General features: G+C 40.8%; 3 protein-coding genes and 1 long non-coding RNA gene across 4 annotated transcripts in view; 2 read left to right on the top strand and 2 right to left on the bottom strand.

Moving 5' to 3' along the window:
- Positions 1–2,495, top strand: part of svep1 (sushi, von Willebrand factor type A, EGF and pentraxin domain containing 1) — a 113,277-nt gene extending 110,782 nt beyond the window's left edge. The window contains exons 48-49 of the mRNA XM_030076624.1: positions 100–193; positions 2,197–2,495. Of these exons, the coding sequence (XP_029932484.1) occupies positions 100–193; positions 2,197–2,227 (125 nt within the window). The 3' untranslated portion in view covers positions 2,228–2,495. The remainder of the gene's footprint in view (positions 1–99; positions 194–2,196) is intronic.
- Positions 2,496–2,864: 369 nt separating this feature from the next.
- Positions 2,865–8,447, bottom strand: txnb (thioredoxin b). Its single transcript, XM_030076735.1, has 5 exons — positions 8,311–8,447; positions 6,906–7,010; positions 5,483–5,548; positions 3,514–3,579; positions 2,865–3,286 (listed from the first exon to the last, which is right to left on the bottom strand). The coding sequence occupies exons 1-5, from the start codon at positions 8,332–8,334 to the stop codon at positions 3,221–3,223; spliced, it is 327 nt and encodes a 108-aa protein (XP_029932595.1). The 5' UTR covers positions 8,335–8,447; the 3' UTR covers positions 2,865–3,220.
- A 115-nt stretch (positions 8,448–8,562) lies between these two features.
- LOC115376788 (uncharacterized) lies at positions 8,563–10,655 on the top strand. The gene is made up of 2 exons (XR_003929856.1): positions 8,563–8,805; positions 10,299–10,655. It is a non-coding gene; the product is annotated as an uncharacterized LOC115376788 (long non-coding RNA).
- LOC115376787 (prostaglandin reductase 1) lies at positions 10,146–18,361 on the bottom strand. Its single transcript, XM_030076557.1, has 9 exons — positions 18,215–18,361; positions 17,149–17,273; positions 16,921–16,966; positions 16,680–16,739; positions 15,403–15,570; positions 12,153–12,426; positions 11,001–11,106; positions 10,482–10,600; positions 10,146–10,367 (listed from the first exon to the last, which is right to left on the bottom strand). The coding sequence occupies exons 1-9, from the start codon at positions 18,229–18,231 to the stop codon at positions 10,257–10,259; spliced, it is 1,026 nt and encodes a 341-aa protein (XP_029932417.1). The 5' UTR covers positions 18,232–18,361; the 3' UTR covers positions 10,146–10,256.
- Positions 18,362–18,365: the final 4 nt, after the last annotated feature.

Raw genomic sequence — 18,365 nt, 5'->3', positions numbered from 1 at the left:
CCTGTTGGCCAGCGCTGGGAGGGATGTGTGGAATGTGGAAATGACTGAGCCCTACATTTATGTGTGTGTGTGTTTGTGTGTGTTTTGCCATGTCCACAGCTGTGTGCTCATCACCATGTCTGAACGGAGGCAGGTGCATCAGACCGAACAAGTGTCACTGCAGCCCGGGGTGGAGCGGATATGACTGCTCTAGGTGACAACACACACACACACACACATTGACATTAGAAGTCACAGTTTCAGTATTAGTCCAGTAGTGCAATTTCAGTTTCAGTATTAGTACTCCATCATGAGTCATACATTGTAAAAAAAAAAAAAAAAAAAAACATGTTTGTGAAATAGGGCTTGTTCACTGAGATAATCCCATAATTACACTTCTTATCAAGTGTTCCTATGTTGACACAAGGCAGAATAAGGCAGATCAGCACACTAGTTACCCTTAACTCAAGAAAATTCTGGAAACATGCTGATAAGCACTGGAAAAAAGTGGAATAATCTCATCCTACTGGCAGATGTTTTTCACCTATTTGAAAAAAGACTACACTAAATGAGACTTGATGATTTCTTAAGATTAATTTTTTTCCCCCAGTCAGCAGTACGTGACTTTTTAGGTTGCATTCTCTTCCCTATTTAAAATATATTGCCGTGTCACATGTGGTGGATGTGATTAGTTCTAATGGAAACCCAAGCTGTGTGCCTTTATAAACACACTGCAGGCAAACATGCTGAAATCTTCAAAGTCAGTCAGGTATTACTGTTGACAAAACCCACCAAGGTTAGATATCAGTCCCTTGATAGCGACCAAGGCATTAATGACTCCTTTGGGTAACAGAGCTCTAAACACAGGACTGCTACCTCTGCGTCAAGAGTTTCATATCATCCATCTGGAAAAACTCATGTCTGCTCTCACACTCCAAGATCTCTGGCATGAGAGTCAATCACATTATGAGAATGATATAACACTGTTTAATAATAAAAACAAGGCTAATAGGAGTGTACCCTGGATGTTAGGGACCATTTTGTGGTTTGGCAGTATATTGTTCTCATGTGGAAACATAAGAACACCAAACATAGACAATGCAGCATTGCACTGGGGTCCTGTCAAAGTTCCCCTGAGGTGCTCAGTTACACAAAAATACCAGAGAGAACTCAAAAATTTGCTTTGGCAAAAATACTATACCCAGGTGCTCAAAGAGTTAACCAAAAGTACTCAAACAGTTGCCCAAAAGTACCACAAAGTACAGCATAGTACATTTTGGGTACACTTGGGTAGATTTTAAGTACTTTGAGGGTACTCTTGGGTAACTGCTTCAGCACTTTGGAGCACTTTTGTTTATAATTCGGTGACAGCAGCTTGGGGTGTTTTGGGTACTTTTGGATCAAGTGTTTTTGGTACTCTGGTAACTGAGGACTTTGATGTAGGTTTTGATGATTATTAGCAGTGTGGCATTTTGAGTGCAGCTGCAGTAGATTTTATCTATATAAGCCACCGGTGGTAGTTGGCAAATTTTGGTGTCAGTCCCTCAGAATCAAGGAGGAAGAGCCTTTTTCATACCATTTTGATGGTCAACAATCATATGGGGAGAAAATACCACGTTCTAACAGCTGAAAGCAGCAAGTTTCAGCCTGTTGTCTGGGGGTTAAGGAGGATTCTGAGAAATGTAGGAAGTCTCTTACTGAAGGCGGAGGTGGGTTAGACAGACTGTGGGAAAATTATTACACTAACCGCTGAATACACCGAGCGTCACAGATTGATGGCTGGCATATAACAGAGTATTCATTTTCCTGTAAAATCAGGTATAGCAACACAATACTGACTAATGGATTAAAGGTAGCAGCATTTTTCCCAAAAGTAACTATAAAGTTTTGGAATTAAATATTTGATAAATAGAGAAATAAACTGAAAGGGAAGGAAGACAGTGTCAACATCGACACAACAAATATGGCTCTACATAGCAGTGAAACTAATGGGTTTTTGCCTTCAGCCTTTATATAGGGCTGTGGCTTTTATTTGGGGGGTTTTGTCACATTATTTGCATTCACTCGACCTGGGGGTTTTGCCTCATCAAAATTCACCCATCACCTCCAAATTAATTTTGGCACCAAGATGCTCGTAATCCACTAACACAGCACTAATACACGGTCTGAATTTTGAGAGACGAATCCATAACACCATTTTGTTGACTTTCTTCACAGGAAAAGGAAATCGGGGTACTATCATTTCTAAAGATGCCACTCAGCTCCATGTCAACCGTCTGATGAAGGGAACTTTTGTATAGTTACTGACACCATTGTACACCATTCATTCTCATCTCTGCAAGAAGCAAAGCAAAGAACCATTTTGTAAAATAAAGCTGTATTTTTTCATATAGAAAATCAACAGTATTAAACATATGCTGCTATATACTTGTACGATGTGTAAAAACTATTGTGATTGTCCAATGTATATGTGTAAACTATTCTCACATTTTTATTAAAGCATAAAATACTATTAAAAAAAAACACAACACTTTGAGATTTTTGATCAGCCTCTCTATGCTTTACGTTCACATAATCCAAATGAATAATTTTACAGTAGCCACGTTTTAAGATATTTACTCTCTCAGGTGATGTTTAACGATAACAGTTGAATGCACAGTCACATCATGCCTATAAGGTGACTGGTATGCACTGTTTGATTTAAGAGCCACTTTTCTTTCCCAACAGCTCTCACATACCGATGAGAAGGTATTCATCCATTCTTGTAGTGATAAAAGGTGACCTTTGTCTGCAAATCCCCCCCGCTGCTCACAAGCAAACTTACCTGTTGAACAGCCTTAGATAAAACTAAACAAACCCACAAAAAAGCAAGATACACCACCAAGTCTCTGTTAATTTGTCTTCATTTATTAAATTCACCTAATTAGAAACAACAACATACAGAGAAAAACCCAACAGCAAACTGATCTGAGATATAAAACTGGATTAAGATGGTCAATGACTGAATTTAATCAAATCATGGCCAGGTGTTACCATGGAATTCAATACATACATTGACTTAAAACAATCTTTCACCAGTACATGATGAAAAAGGAATAAAGTATTGCCTAAGAGGAATAGAAAAAATGATGTATATTGGAGATAAAGTGGAATTTCTTATCAGGCATCTGGGGAAGGTTGTGGTGGTTTGTATTTTTTATACAGGTATATAGTGCATGAGGATAGTTGGCAGAGCTCAGTTTCATGTCCTCAGAGCGTCCACTTTTTCCACCAGCGTGGTGAAGTTGGCGCCAGAGAACTCGCCCACCTGAAACGCAGACCAGACAAAGAGTTAATAAGAAACTCATTTGCAAACAGACAGAAGCAATGTTGCAATCCTTGGTGCCATAAAAAGGACTCGCAACATCCAGCTCAACGATTAAAAACGAAAAAGACAACCGCGACATAATGCTTAAGACAGGAATGAAGTTGCTAAGGCTGACTTCAAAGTGCTCAAATAATGGAGGGATATTTATGACTGCATGAAATGCTTACCTTCACTCCGTTCTTGTAGAAGTGGAATGTGGGCATGCACTTGATATTGCAATGTGTGGCTACATCCTGAAAAGAGCAAGGGCCAGAGACAGAATTAGGATGGTGACACAAACGGTGGATATTAATATAGTCGTCCTCGTCACTGATAATTTACTATGAGAAACAGTTAGTACAAAGGTGTAAGACCAAACCAAACAAAGGGCCTTCATTTAGATAAATTATTTCAAAATCAGTAAGGATTTTAAGTGATTTTCTCAACTCTATTACGCAACATGTGCAGATGTGCAGTATGTAAATGAACACATGAAGTGTTTTGGATTGTTAGATGTTCAGACAGCTGAGCTTCTTTATCTTTCTGTTTATCGCCTCTCTCCACCCTCAGCCTCGTCTCTGAACAGCACCACGTGGATGGCAGTGAGCTCGCCCCCTTTACTACTTTGTAAAAACTGACTGGCCCATTAAATTATCACATGCAATAATGTAAAGACAACAGTTACAGACGATGAAATGAATTCAGCTACATCTCAGTATTTTTAAAAAAAAACTGTTATTTATTTATTTTAGCATAATGATCGAGTTCAATTGTCAGGATTTATAGACACGATGCAATTAATGAATCATTGCACCCATAACAGCTACATTTGTGTGCAGGAAGACCTCTGTTTGGACCCCAGTGATTCATAAAACCTAGTGCTGCACTGTTGCATGTCAGTGTCCCAAGTGTTTAAATATCATAGCCTCAGGCACTTTATTCTTAAACAGGATACCGTTGGATGCAAACAAATTACTCCTTAACCAAAAGTGAAAGCAGTAATGTCGACGAGCAGTGCTTACTATGACTACTGGCTGGGATGAGCGTTTTGTTTTTCCTATACGCTACGTATGCAATTATTGCTCAATCTATCTTTGAAAAGAAATATTATTTGGTTTATTCAAGGTAACAGCATCAAATGGTTTGTGCAAACAGACCTTAGGTGGAGCACGGCATGCAGACAAACCTATTACATCAGAATGGTTTTTATCTCCTGGTGGGATGACAACATGTTGAGAGCCACACGTGGGCAGATGTCACCTCACACAACAATGCCTAATCTCTTCATTCAAGATCCGTAAAGTTCACGCATTGTTTCAAAGCCAGCAGTCTCAAATTTATAGCACAACCACTGGGTTCACACAACATGCATGTAGTACTGCGGTCACATGAGCCAGCTGGTGAATGGGATTTCACAAATACTCCACATTGCTTTGAGTATTACTGAACGAAAGTACAAATCCTAAATCCTAAAACTACAGAAGGCTGGTATAGAGGAATTTCATAAGTATTAAAGGGAAATTCCCATTTATAGAAAATTACAGTTCTTGCGATGTTATACAGATAGTGATATGAGATATTGTCTGGGATTTTGGAAGTCGTAATATTGTGACCTGACATAAGAGTTGTCGTGTCCTGGTTTAAAAGGCTGTAACAGTAAAGAGATGACATTTTCTGAAGTTAACAGAGCTGCTCTGCTATTTGCCTGGTCATCATAGTCACACTAATCATTACTGTTTATCTAAACTTTTATGTTTAAATATCTAATCAAAACACCAACAGTCATCCTTAAGTATCATCACACTTTGGATAGAGGTACTTAGTCAAGCGTATTGTGACATTTAGTTTTGTCAATATCGCCCAGCCCTAGCTGAGGTATATGCTGCATATGTGGGAGCAATATGGGCTTAAAAAATTATGCAATGACTATAGTTAGGAGGAAAGATCTATTTCAACATTTTTGAAAAGAAAGTACTGTTAATTTTATTTATGATGCAGAGTTCCAGTTTCGAAGCTTGTGGGGGGTTAAACGAGGGGATTTTATCTCCCTTTGTTCTCTGAGGTCTACAGGTGTAGCTGTGCAGCACAGAGGCTGGCCAGCGAGGCCCAGAAATGATGCGGTTGAAAAGAAATGCTGGTAAGCAGACAAACACATACCTGGGCCTCGTCCACGTCCACCTTCAGGAAAATCACATTCTTGTTCTCCGGCTTTTCTGACAATTCCTGCGGGAGAACGAGTCAGTCAGTGTGGGCGGAGGTGTGCAGCTGTCCTGTCATGCTGGCTGATGAGCCACGCCCATTTACCAAAAGACATTTTGACTAATTTAAACAGAAATTTAAATGAAAGTGTTGAAAATGAACTTGCCAGTAGTCTAAAGTGCATAATTTTTCATTAAACAGGTCCCAGTTAAGTTCATGGTCAGAGTATGAATATATATATATATATATATATATATATATATAGACAGATAGACAGATAGACAGATAGATAGATAGATAGATAGATAGATATAGATATGTGTATAAAAGATATGTGCACTAACAGCCATTTAAAAGACTTGGTCAATTATGCTAATAAATAAATAAAAATAAAAAAAATAAATAAATTTAAATCCCTGGTTCAATTATGTCAACAAATTTGGCTCAGCCACCAAATTCTCTCAAGGGTTTTCTGGTGAGGCAGGCATCCAAGTGTGTATTACTTGAGGCGGGACCAGCTTGCCACAAGGTTACCCGGGCAACAACATCTCTCTCTGAAGAGCTGCTTCAACTGCCCCTCTTCAGCTGGAGAGCAACACCTATCCCTCATGGCAGGACTCCCTTTACACTGCGGACAGTGACTAGAGACGGTCTACAGAAGCACGGCTTCTGTAGAGCTGAAGCTACCAATTATTTTCATTATCGACTAGTTTATTGTTTTCTCAATTGACTGTTTAGTTGTTTGGTCAATAAAATGGTGAAAAATATTCAATCAAAATTTCTCACAGCCCAGGGTGACATCCTCAAATGTTGTGTTTGGTCCCAGCCAACAGTCCACAACCCAAAGATATTGACTCTACTGTCACAGATGATACTTGTCATCCTGTGTGTCACGCCTCACTCTGGTCACTAGGGGCAGACAGGCTAACCCTGAGTGAGTGACTGGGGGGTGTGGTATGCATACATTGTGGACTTTGCATCTAACAAGATGAGTGAAAAAAAAAATCCATAAGACATGCGTTGCAAAATGACTGGGGCAAACCGGATATAGACATAAGTAGAAAGCATACAAATCTAAACTACTCTTAAGTTAACTTTCTCTTTAAAATGTGCCACAACTTCTCCCTCTCTAGTCTGCATGAGAGGTTGCTGATGGGTCTCCTTCATTGCAAATGACAGCTCGAAACAATCTGCAAGCATCTGAGTATTTGTAGAGAGCACTCAAAGAAAAAAAAAAAGTCACACATTCTAGGTGATCTGAAGGCAGCCCGAGTCTGTAAGACCCAAGCTACATCAGGAATCAAGAGAGCTGAGTCGGGCCAAATCCCCGCCCTTGATTAGTGCCACCCCAGTGACTCACGATCCATAATCAGCCACTCACCTTGTAGAGGGGGGCGATTTGTTTACAGGGGCCGCACCACGTGGCTGTGAAGTCCACCACCACCAGCTTGTCTCCAGCATCCTTCACGGTGGCAAGGAAGGACTCCTGCACAAAATGACAGACACAGATGACAGAAACACTTCACGAAAGTCCTGTAAGTTAATGCAAAGTGGTGTATAAGAAAATACAACATTAATAGGCTGCTTATTTCTCCATTTCTAATTTGTTTACTAGTCATTTGCTGGTTGATCATCAACTGGAATTCTTATGTCACTTTTCTTTATTCACTTTATTTCTTTAGTCACTTTTCCTATTAAACTCAATCATGTTTGGCACAGTTCACCCGAATACAGTTTAGTGACAAATGGACATGCTCATGCTGTTATATGAAGTAGGACTCAGTAAGTGGGGGCTCAATAACCTCAAACATTAAAAAAACAAAACAAAACAAAAAGTACGTTTCCATAATTTATACCCGGGCCCTGATCTGCACTACACATCGGCCAGCAGCTCCGTACATTCAGAGAGAATGAATGAATGATCGCCGTGAATACTGAATATAAAATGTGTTAAATTACAGTCCCTGCACTTGTAAAATACCCAACAAAGGCGATAAAGGCACATTTCCTTTTTTTTTTATTATTATTTTTATTTTTATAAATACGACGGTGTCTCGTATCTTTACAAAGGCAAGAAGCAATTTGTAGTTCCCACGTTAGCGTGAAGGCTGTGTCCATGTTAGAGAAATCAATCAATGACTTGGTGGCATGAAAGTTGGTCTTGGCACGGCATGGTTACGTTCGCGTCGCGTCAGGCCTGTGCGGCCGGTTACTACAACATCATGTGGTAACGGTTCACTTGTTAGCTAAGCCTAACCTTTTCAAGCTGGGTCGGAAACCATAAGCTAACACTGTGGCCGCAATAACCAACTTAGTGTTGTGTAATGCTATTTCCACGACTTGTGGCCTGAGCCCCTGACTGTAGTGAAACGTGCTGTGTCTGTAGCTAGCATGCCCACCGACTAAAATGGCCAACTTCACCATCATCGGCGTGGTGCAGACGGCTAGCGAAACGAGCCGGTGTTATCGTTAACATCACGGAAACGCACCGCCCTGTCCGGCCGAGGGAACTGCCCTGAAGGCAACATGGTGAACAGTCGGATTATGAGGGTTTTAACAGAAGGAACAGCGTGTTAAACAGGCTTTAAAACACTTGGTGTAAAGTAGCGTTACCGCTCTCCATGGAGCAGCGATAGCCGGAGAGGAGGGAAACGGGCGCGCAGCTGCCCACATCAGTGAAAAAAAATACCACAACAAACAATACAAGCGCAAATCAAGCTAACTTAACGCCGCCGGTGAAATTAATGTGCTAACTGTAAAAGCTTGGCACAAACAAAGCAACTTACCAAGTCTTCAATTTCTACAACCATGGTGATTGTGGGGGAAAATAGGCCTCCGTACGGCTGCGGCGTGTCAGACTTTAGAAATGCCCGGCTGGAGGAGGCGACCTCTATTTATCACTTTCACGTCAAGTTACACAGACGGATCCGGGTCAAACCGGAAACTGCTTTACTGTGTTATCAAAATAAAACCCATGTCCAAACTTGTCACGAGATTTTGAACAATGAATAAGCATGGCATTCGCTTTCGTTGCGATGAAATTACGATATCGACAATGACATTCTAATTTCTTGAAAATTCCTTTGTAAGTTATAATTTCTTTATTTTCACTTCGCAGTAATAAAAGGCGCTGATCTTATTTTGAAAATTGAAGTGAAAATTGAAATGGCAGGTCTTATATTTGCTGGCTTGACATTGTCTGGTTGGCGTCCATCCGACTTTGTGCCAACATTTGCAACCCGGTCCAAAAGGAGACACGGGAGCGACTTTTTCCCATAGGAGTAAGTATGAAATGAAACAGAGGTTGTCATAAAGAAAGCCCAATCTAAAACTACACACAAACACACAAACAAATGTGGGAGATACCCGATTGTTTAATGAAGGTTTTTTTCTTTAATTATATTATAGTTCCATGCAGTGCTTAGTTTCAATTTGTGATGTGTTTGTGTTCAGTTTCTCCGGAGGGGGGTTAGGTTAACAGTAACTCAAGTCACAATGACTTGACAAATTCCTGGTTTACCGTAAAGGTCTGACTCAGTGGAGAGTGAAGTTGAGGCTGACCAATGGAAACAGGCTGTGCACAGTGCTGGGCGTGCCCTGCTCCCAAGCTCTGCACAATGTCATCATGTCCATAACACAATCACAGCTGTCTGCTCATTTTGTTGATGTAAACAAGTTCATTTTGACCGTGTTAACGTTTACTGAAATGTTTTTGAGTCATTGAGATAATCTTAAAATGATTAATTAAAAAAATGAAACACCTCTCCAGGGCAGTAAACAAAATATGCACATCTTTCCTGATTAATCCAGTCCAGAAAACTGAACGTGGACTTTTGACAATAACTGGATTCATACTAGGCACCCTATCTTTTGACCTTTTCCAGTTTTCCGGAGCATCATCCCTGCAGCCCTGTCTTAAAAGAGTGGCAGCATCCTTTCTAGCCATGGAAATGAGGCTCTCATCAGCAGCGCCACAACCTTATGAAATTCAAATCGCTGTCTAAAAATAGTGTGTTTTTCCCCCCATCAAACAAAAAGCCCCAATAGACAGCAGCAGACTAATGGTGCTTGCTCTATTATCTTGGGGCCACTCCACTCTGGATGAAGAGGAACACACACCTTCAAAAGGCTTCTCTGTTTTCCTGAGGCCTTAAGTGCATGACGCGTATAAATCGACCCCACATTTATCTGAAGTGTACACACTGATTATCTACAGGGTGAAACCCATGGTGTTACTTAGGTTTTCCGAGGTTTGTGGTGGTAGACGTACCCTTGAAAGACACTACGGACAAAGTTTAACACCAAAAAGGCTTTATTAACCATAGAAAAATTCTTGGTTAACATAATGCACATGAATAATGCTGCTGTGGTAAACAATGCACAAGTGGGTCATGCAATAGATACGCAAAAGGCCATTGAAGCACTTGCTGGCACAGGAAAATACACTCGAATATTGCTATGAGCAATATTGAGCATCATTTGTTTTCCTGTAATGGCAGGCTTGGAAAAATACAAAATGCTAATCAGGTTTGAGTCAATATAAAACTGTGTTAATATAAACAGACTAATTGTTAATATAAAACTATGTGGTTAGTCATAGCTACTCATTGCTAAGACTCTGTCCTTCACGGCGAGGGTGTAATGGTGTGTGTCACTCAAAAAATAGACACTGCTATTTTTTTTCCAGGATAATATTGATTGCTATTCATCGGTTTTCTCGTCTTGGTGCATGTCAGACTTTGACGATGGCCTTGCCGATGTTTTCTCCCTGCAGCATCCCCATGAAAGCAGCTGGCATGTTTTCAAAGCCTTCGGTGACGTGCTCCCGGCAGATCAGCTTCCCCTGCAGGTGCAACCCGAGTATGGTAAAATTACACTGAAGATGTGGGACAGTGGAAATAAGGTGGCTATCCGAATGAAGACAGGGGAACATAAGATGGAAAGAGACAAGGCTCACCTCTTTGACCCATGCCATCAGCCTCTTGAGGGATTCGGGGTGCTTGTGTTCCCACCTGCTCTGCATGAAGCCCTCCATCTTCAGCTGCTTGAAGATCATGGTCAGGTGGGGGTACGGGCCTGAGAGACAGGAGGGATTAATTGTGGGTAAAAAAAAAAAAAAAAAAAAAAAAATTTAGTGATAATTCAGGTAAACTGTCAAGAAAAGCCACTAGGTAAATCTCTCAATTTACAATAACACATCAAGGCATCCAGTCAAGGCTTAATGGCGCCCTCTAGTGACATATGGCGTGATATTGCAATGTGTTAGTGACTTCATGATCCAGTCAAGTTATGATAAAACCAAATTAACAGTCCTGGATTGACCTGTTTAAACAAAGTCTGCACGAATACAGCATTTCATAGTGGTGCTCACAAGTAGGACAAAGTAAATGGCAAAAAATAAGATGAGCTTGTCTTTCTATGACTGAACTGAAAGCCTCAAATGGTGAACATACTGTACATACAGAGAAATACACACCTGTTTGTGGCATGGTGTCGTTATACAAAGAAATAGCTCCACACACAGCTATTCTCCCAAAGTCCTTCATCTGGGGCAAGGCGACGCTTGAAAACGGACCTGACACCTAACATAAAGAGACAAGCATCAGTTGTATGTAACAGTTAAAAATGGCACACGACTCCACACATTTTAGGTATTTAATTGCCACTTATAGAGTAAGATTCAGATGCTTGATAACAAACCTTTAAGACACCAATAGTAAGGGACTATTCCCTGTATCACTGTACAATAAATCAATAGTTCAATACCCCCATGTATGTATGGTTGTATACAGTTACACCTTTACATATTCTCAATTTCTTATTTTTGTATATATTGCTGTAATATTACTGTAGGATTAATGCACATATTTTGACAAATTTCTAATGCACATATTTTCAGATTTCTTATTTTCCCTTTCTGTTTCTTATAATTCCACTTATGCTTGTACACATACATACATTTTTTCTCTTGAGAATCCGAGCAACTGCAACTGATCAAATTTCCCCTCAGGATCAATAAAGTATTTCTAATTCTGATTCTGAATGTAAAGGTCAGTGTGACAGAACCCTGACAATATTCCTGAACCCTTGCTACGTTTATACTTCAAGACAGTAGAGGCTTCATTCTTTCATTAAAAGCTATCACTGAACTTTCCGTCCTCTGATTTATTAATTGAGTAATTAATAAATGCACAAGTATGCTTGTTTATCTCAAGGCTGCCAATACCTATCTCAATTAGTAGCATGTGGACTGCTGAGCCCTCAAATTACGAGAAACACATTTTTATATTTTAGACCAGGGGTGTCAAACTCGTGCCACGGAGGGCCGAGAGGCTGCAGGTTTTCATTCCAACCAACAACTCCACCAGGTGATTTCACTGATTAGTCCCGCCTCTCTGTTCGGAGGTAGGGTGATCAGTGAAATCACCTGGTGGAGTTTTTGGTTGGAATGAAAACCTGCAGCCTCTCGGCCCTCCGTGGCACGAGTTTGACACCCCTGTTTTAGACTTTTAGCACATTTAACACTCTTATTCCTAGCTGCTTTAGTGTCTTGCTCACAGACAGTCTGATAGGGCATATGTCTAATTTCAACACTGAACCTGTAGACCCCACCTTCGCCCCCACTTACATTCTCAAAGTAGCAGTCGTATCCCTGCGGCGAAGCCTTCTTCAGCGCCTCCTCCAGCGAGCCCACACTCTTGTAGTTGAAGGCCTCGTCGAAGCCCAGCTCTTTGAGGAAAGCGACCTTGGCGTCGGATCCCGCCGAGCCCACCACCTTACAGCCCTTGAGCTTGGCGAGCTGGCCCACCACTGAGCCCACCGCCCCAGCTGCTGCATTCACCAAGAGGGTTTCCCCTGCCTGGAGTCCCAAGACCTCCTCGATCCCATACAGAGCTGTCAGCCTGGAGAGCGAGGGAGAGAAATGGGTGGTCGAAGCAAAGTAAGAGAGATGCTTGCTTTATAATTTCAAATACCTTATGCACTTCAGTGAAAGAATTTAGAAATCAAATCTCAAAAGCCAAAAGACTAATTTTCCAGGCCCACAAGAGCTGTCTCTTTGACCCGTTTAAAATAAACACTGTGCTTTGGCTCCCATAATTAGGTTGGGATTGATTACAAGCTGACCTGATAAGTCGCCAGCCGGACAAAACATCTGGCTCTGCAGTTGTTTCTTTTTTGAAAGGACGATTACGCACAGCTGTGCTGGCAGGCTTAACTTATTTGGAAAAGGATTAAAGGAAAAAAAACAATAATAGAGGTACATTTGACATTTTTTTTTCTTCCAAGATAATGATTCTAATTCACTGTTTAAACTATTGACCTCAGCATGCTCCTAAGAGATTTACAGCTCAGCTACAGGTGCACAGATCTTCATGACATCCTTTCAAACTCATAAATGAATACTTATGACCTTTAGCTGCTGAGGCCAGAGAAGAAATCAGCGTCCCTTTGCCAGCCTTAGACTTTAGCAGGGAGAGATCTGTAGTCTTTTCTGACATCCATTAGAGAAGACTGACTGTGCTCTCTGTCAGCATATTCATGGAATTACACACATGGGAGAAAGGCTGTGTGATATACAGATATTATTATCAGTGCCATAATATGAGACTAAATATTGTAGTGCTGTGATATGGCATAAAAGCTTTCTTTTCCTGGTTTAAAAGGCTGCATTACGGTAAAGGGTTGCAATTTTCTGCTTGGTCATCGTATCTACATTATCAATGAGTGATTATCAAAAATCCCTTGTGTGTACCAACTCGTTATCCCTAAATGGTCACAATAATGATATTGAGGTATTAAGTCAGAGATATGGTGATGTTTGATTTTGCCCATATTACCCAGTCTCACATGGGAGCTTCTCAGTTTTACCATTTTTTTTATTGCTAAATACTAAACAGCTACCTTGGTCAAGGGCACCACATGCTGCAGAAGGACATGTGTTATCTATTCATGTTTCACAGGCTGGCATTCAAAACAAGCTTATTTCTCTGAATTAAAGGCTGTTTCTCCCTCTGTTGGCAACTTGAATTTGAATGAATGGAATGTTTTTTTTCCTTCACTATATTAGTTGAGTACAACTCTGTGATTACATCCTGTCCGATCTGCTGTTGAATCTCTCAGATCTTGTCCTGAGCGTCACAAATGGTGAATCAGTGCATTTGCACTTTTGATGCAAGGTTTGCACGGAATTTGCAAGGAAGTGCTTTGTACACCTGTGGTTTCAAGTCACTTTCAAGGAAGTATTATATTTTACTGCTTGGTCAATCACTTGAATGCTGAAATTGGCTTCTACTGATAAGTAAAGGCCGTGGGTGCTCTACAATGTGTGCACTGTTTGGTGATAAACAGCGTTACCTTTTGTATGGATAACTACCATTATCATACTTCTAAACTGAAAAGAAAAGCTTTGAAAGGTTGAAAATCAGTGTTTGAAAACTTGAAATCTAATAAAAAAGTTTTGAACAATGGAAACTTCAAGTTTTCAAGGCTTGCATGTTTTCATAGGCTGATAAAAATAAAAATCTCATGATTTTGTGCTTGAGTTTTTGATCATCACAACTGCAAAACTCTTTTTCACTTGGAGTGTTTTTCCAAAAATGTTCAGTTTCAAATTTGTCACTGATTTTAGAAAAAAGGAGGCAAAGACACACAACCCTGTCTACATCAATGGAGCTGAGATGGAGCAAGTGAGCAGTTTTAAGTTCCTGGGAATCAACATAACAGAGAACCTGTCATGGACTTCACATATCTCTGCCCTGGTTAAAAAAGCCCAGAAACGGCTGTATTTCTTAAGGAAACTTAAGAAAGCAAAATTCCCACGCCAAGTTCCTGTCAACTTCTACAAAGTAGTGATTGAAAGCATCCTGACTGGAAACATCACAAACTGGCATGGGATGTGCACGGCCCAGGACAGGAAGACTCTGCAACGAGTGATTAAAACTGCCCAAAACATCATTGGAACCCATCTACAAAGCCTCAGTGATATCGGGGAGGTGAGGTGCCTGCGCAGAGCCAAAAGGATCCTAAAAGACAACACCCACCCCAGTCACAGCCTGTTCACCCTGCTGCCATCAGGCAAAATATACAGAAGTATCTACTGCCGTACCACCAGACTACAGAGCAGCTTCTTCCCTCAGGCTGTGAGACTACTAAATGCACCATCTACACTCCTCCATGTTTAATAATTTATTTTTTTATACAATCAAATAATCAATCAAGAGGGAACCACATTTTAATTTCATTATCCAACCTGTTGTATAACGACCAATAAACTTCCTTGTATCCTTGTTCTCCAAGTGCATTAGTTTGTTCTCCAGGTTTGAAACCATGTAAATGGTGATCTGAAGACTGGTGCAAATAAGTTGGAAAAAAGTTTTGAATTGTTGAAAACCTGGGCTTCAGTGATTTGAACTATATGACTCAAAACATTATGCAAGTCTTCAAAACTTTGTTTCAATCTTGCAAATTCTTTTAATATTTGATTTCAAGCTTTCAAACACTGAGTTTAAACTTTTCAATGCTCTTTTTTCAGTTTCGAAAGATGACATGATATTAATCCAATTCTCCTCGAGCTTCTTCATGGAGGTTGGTGAAACATTCTCTCCATGAGAACAGAACGCTGGTGTTGTAGCCCGCCAACTTTTAACTAATCAAATCCAACACAGACACCTTATGATAATACATCAAGGTGATATGTGAAATGTGAGAGCACGTTTAACTTGGAAGCATAAGGAGGATCACTTTCTAAAGCTAAGGTTTGTATGATGGACTCAGGAACTCCCTTGAAGCTGCAGGTGTACACTCACTTTTTAAACAATAACACTTTCATAAAAAAAGCAATAACACTTTCATAAAAACTTCATTGAGGTCCGTCTTACCCTGGCATGCCAACAGCACCCAGAGCCAGGGTCAGAGGAACATCTTGAGGCCAGTCAGGCATGATGGGAGTCAAGCCTGTCCCATCGCAGACTGTGTGTGTCCTCCAGCCGCACCGGCCGACAACATGGCTGCCAACCGGAAACGCTGCGTTGTTGCTTTGGATCACCCTGAAGAAAACAGGGTAACAAAAAACAGGAAAAGGAAAAGTTCACACAAAAAAAGATGTTTTCCCATTTAATCTATTGCAATCTAACTTTCCATTCTATGTGATTTGGCAAGGTTTCCAGTCTGTCTCCAGTAAAATGAGGCTGAATGGAACTCATTTTCATCATTTCACCATTTCATCATTTCATGGCAATCTAAACTATCTATCCACTCCCATTTGGGGCGGACAGGTCCAATTTTCCATTGTTCCCAACTAAATTCTGGGGTTGGGATTATGTCGGACATCTATGTTATTGATTTTTGAAAGAGCTGTTCTTGTTGTTGAGTTTTTCACATATAAATGTTCGACAGTTTAAGCTCCATAAAGCATACACCCATCCAGCACAACGGTATTGGGGTGAATGGAGACAGACTGGAGAACTCACCAAACCACACAGAAACTATCAGGATGGATTAAACACATGAGTGGGAAAACAACTGTCTTGTATTTTGGGTGAACTGTTCCTTACAGTTTGGTACGATATAAGCCATCCAGTCAAAAATAAAAACCAATTATGTCACTAAAACTACTTTACAGCTAGACATTATTATGCTGTGTAACTGATGAACTGATTGCTGATGTGTTTTGGTGAATCCTGGTCGACTGTCCAACCATGTGGCAGATCAGCTTTATGCATAATGGTCCATTACCATGTACAGACATTACCAGACAGATGTGAATTGCATGGAAGCCCTTTAAGGCTCACTGGAATGTTTAGCCATGGATGGATAGAGCAGTAAATATAAATTGTTATTCAGCTCTGGGTTAACCACTGAATAATGTCTTTCGGATATGTTTATTAGCAAAAGCCTTCCCAGTGCAACACATTGAAACAGTTGTGTCTGATCTCTCAGAACAGTCTGCCAAGGACATTACAATTTGAGTCTGAGTCATTGAGAATCAAAGGATGTTGGTAATTAACAGCAGGCACAGGACCGATTCTGTTTCAGTAAACACCAGGCATGCATTGTACATCAAAACAGATCAAGGCATTTCTTCTGTGTCTGTGTGTGTGTGTGTGTGTGTGTGTGTGTGTGTGTGTGTGTGTGTGTGTGTGTGTGTGTTCCTTACTTGGCCACTTGAGTTCCAATCATGATATCCCCTTCCTTCATGCGAACCCGACTGAATGGCCTGCCGGGGGGAAAAAAAGCGATGGTCAGAGAGAGAGACAAATGAACTGACTATCTAACATGGCTTAATACATAAACTGGTAATGTGAAGCTTTTTTTTTTTTTTTTGCACAATTTAGAATTTTGTTTTGCAGTTGCACGATATGAGGAAGAAAATACGTTTCACCCTATGCTGCACCCACCTCATGTACGGGTCGACACTGAGAAACACGGCTTCCAAAAGCACCTCTGGAACAAAAAGAGACGTTACAGCAAAACAAGAGACAAACATACCCTTCATCTGTGCATGACTCAGGAAAGACTCACTAAAAATGTTTGACTTTGATGTCTCAAAAAGGGCATGATTGTGATTCATCTAACCCAATGAGCCACAGGTAAATAGATAGTGTAAAACTGCTTTTTTTTTTTACCTCCATCTTTTGGCTCAGGAAGCTGCTCCAGCCTGAGCTCAAAGTTGCTGTTCTTTGGGAAGCCGTCAAAGTGCTTGGTCAGAACCCACGTCTTCGCTTGGACCATGGTTCTTTGTTTTGGACAGCTGTGAGAGGGATACGGTTAGAACAGTTGTGTGATATTAATCAAGTGGTCAAACGTACCACCACGTCTTTCCAAGTGCGGTTTTAAAATGTCACATACTCTGACTGGGTTAAGAGGACAGGTTATGGGGAGGATTTTTAAGCTTTGAGAACGCCTTAACATGGACTGTGCTAAACGGATGTAACACAAGCTGTTGAGCTGAGGTTGATGGGTGCCAAATTTTATTTTTGAACCTCCTGTAAGTGTCAAACTCTGTGAAATGATGGGTGGCAACCGGTGACTCCAAAGCCACACTTGCTCTCCCCCCTTTCCCTCTAACATCTCAACTAATTAGGTTTCTACACAGGTGCTCTGTCAGAGTAGCACAAGTTGCATGCACATCACATTCAGTGTAATGGATTTTTTTTTTTACTTTGCATGACACATTGCACTCCTAGCTTTGTAGTTAGTAGCTGGAACTGCATAAACAGGCTTTGCGTTAATACACTGAATGATTACAAATGTAGGAATGCAACACAAGGATACGGGTAAGGTGAATTCATGACATCAATACAAGCCTATACACCTACACAACAGCCTACACACAAACACACATGAGGAGGAAACAAATCGACATAGCAAGTGAAGATATGCAGTTTTAACAAAGTTTTAAGCGAGAATAAGAGTGAATGTTTTTGCAACGCCATTCAATACCATCGTGCGGGCATGTTAGTTAATGTAGCAAGAGACATTTGATTTTTGACTAGCAAATTACAAGAAATCATAGCGTTACAGTCGACTTTTTGGTAGCACTGAAGCCTTTCCCTTTTTGAATCAATCTGCTCTATGTAGCTCTGCCGGTGCACCTTTCTCTTAATATAACCGACACGATATGGCGCCTGATCGCATGCTATCTCATTTAACGTAGGCAACAAAACAATTCTCGGTGTCCTTTTGACTTACCAGTTGCTATTGTCCATAAAGAAATGATAAAAAGTCGATTTGGAGGACCAGAAAGCAGCTACGGCATGGGAGGCGGACAGAGAAGGAGGGCGATGACGCTCCGCCGCCGCTTGTGATTGGCTGAGAAAGTGTTGGCGCTGCCTCTTGATGC

The sequence above is a fragment of the Myripristis murdjan genome, chromosome 18 (assembly GCF_902150065.1).
Source record: "Myripristis murdjan chromosome 18, fMyrMur1.1, whole genome shotgun sequence".
In the NCBI taxonomy this organism is placed as follows: domain Eukaryota; kingdom Metazoa; phylum Chordata; class Actinopteri; order Holocentriformes; family Holocentridae; genus Myripristis; species Myripristis murdjan.
This window is presented reverse-complemented; position numbering and strand designations above follow the sequence as displayed.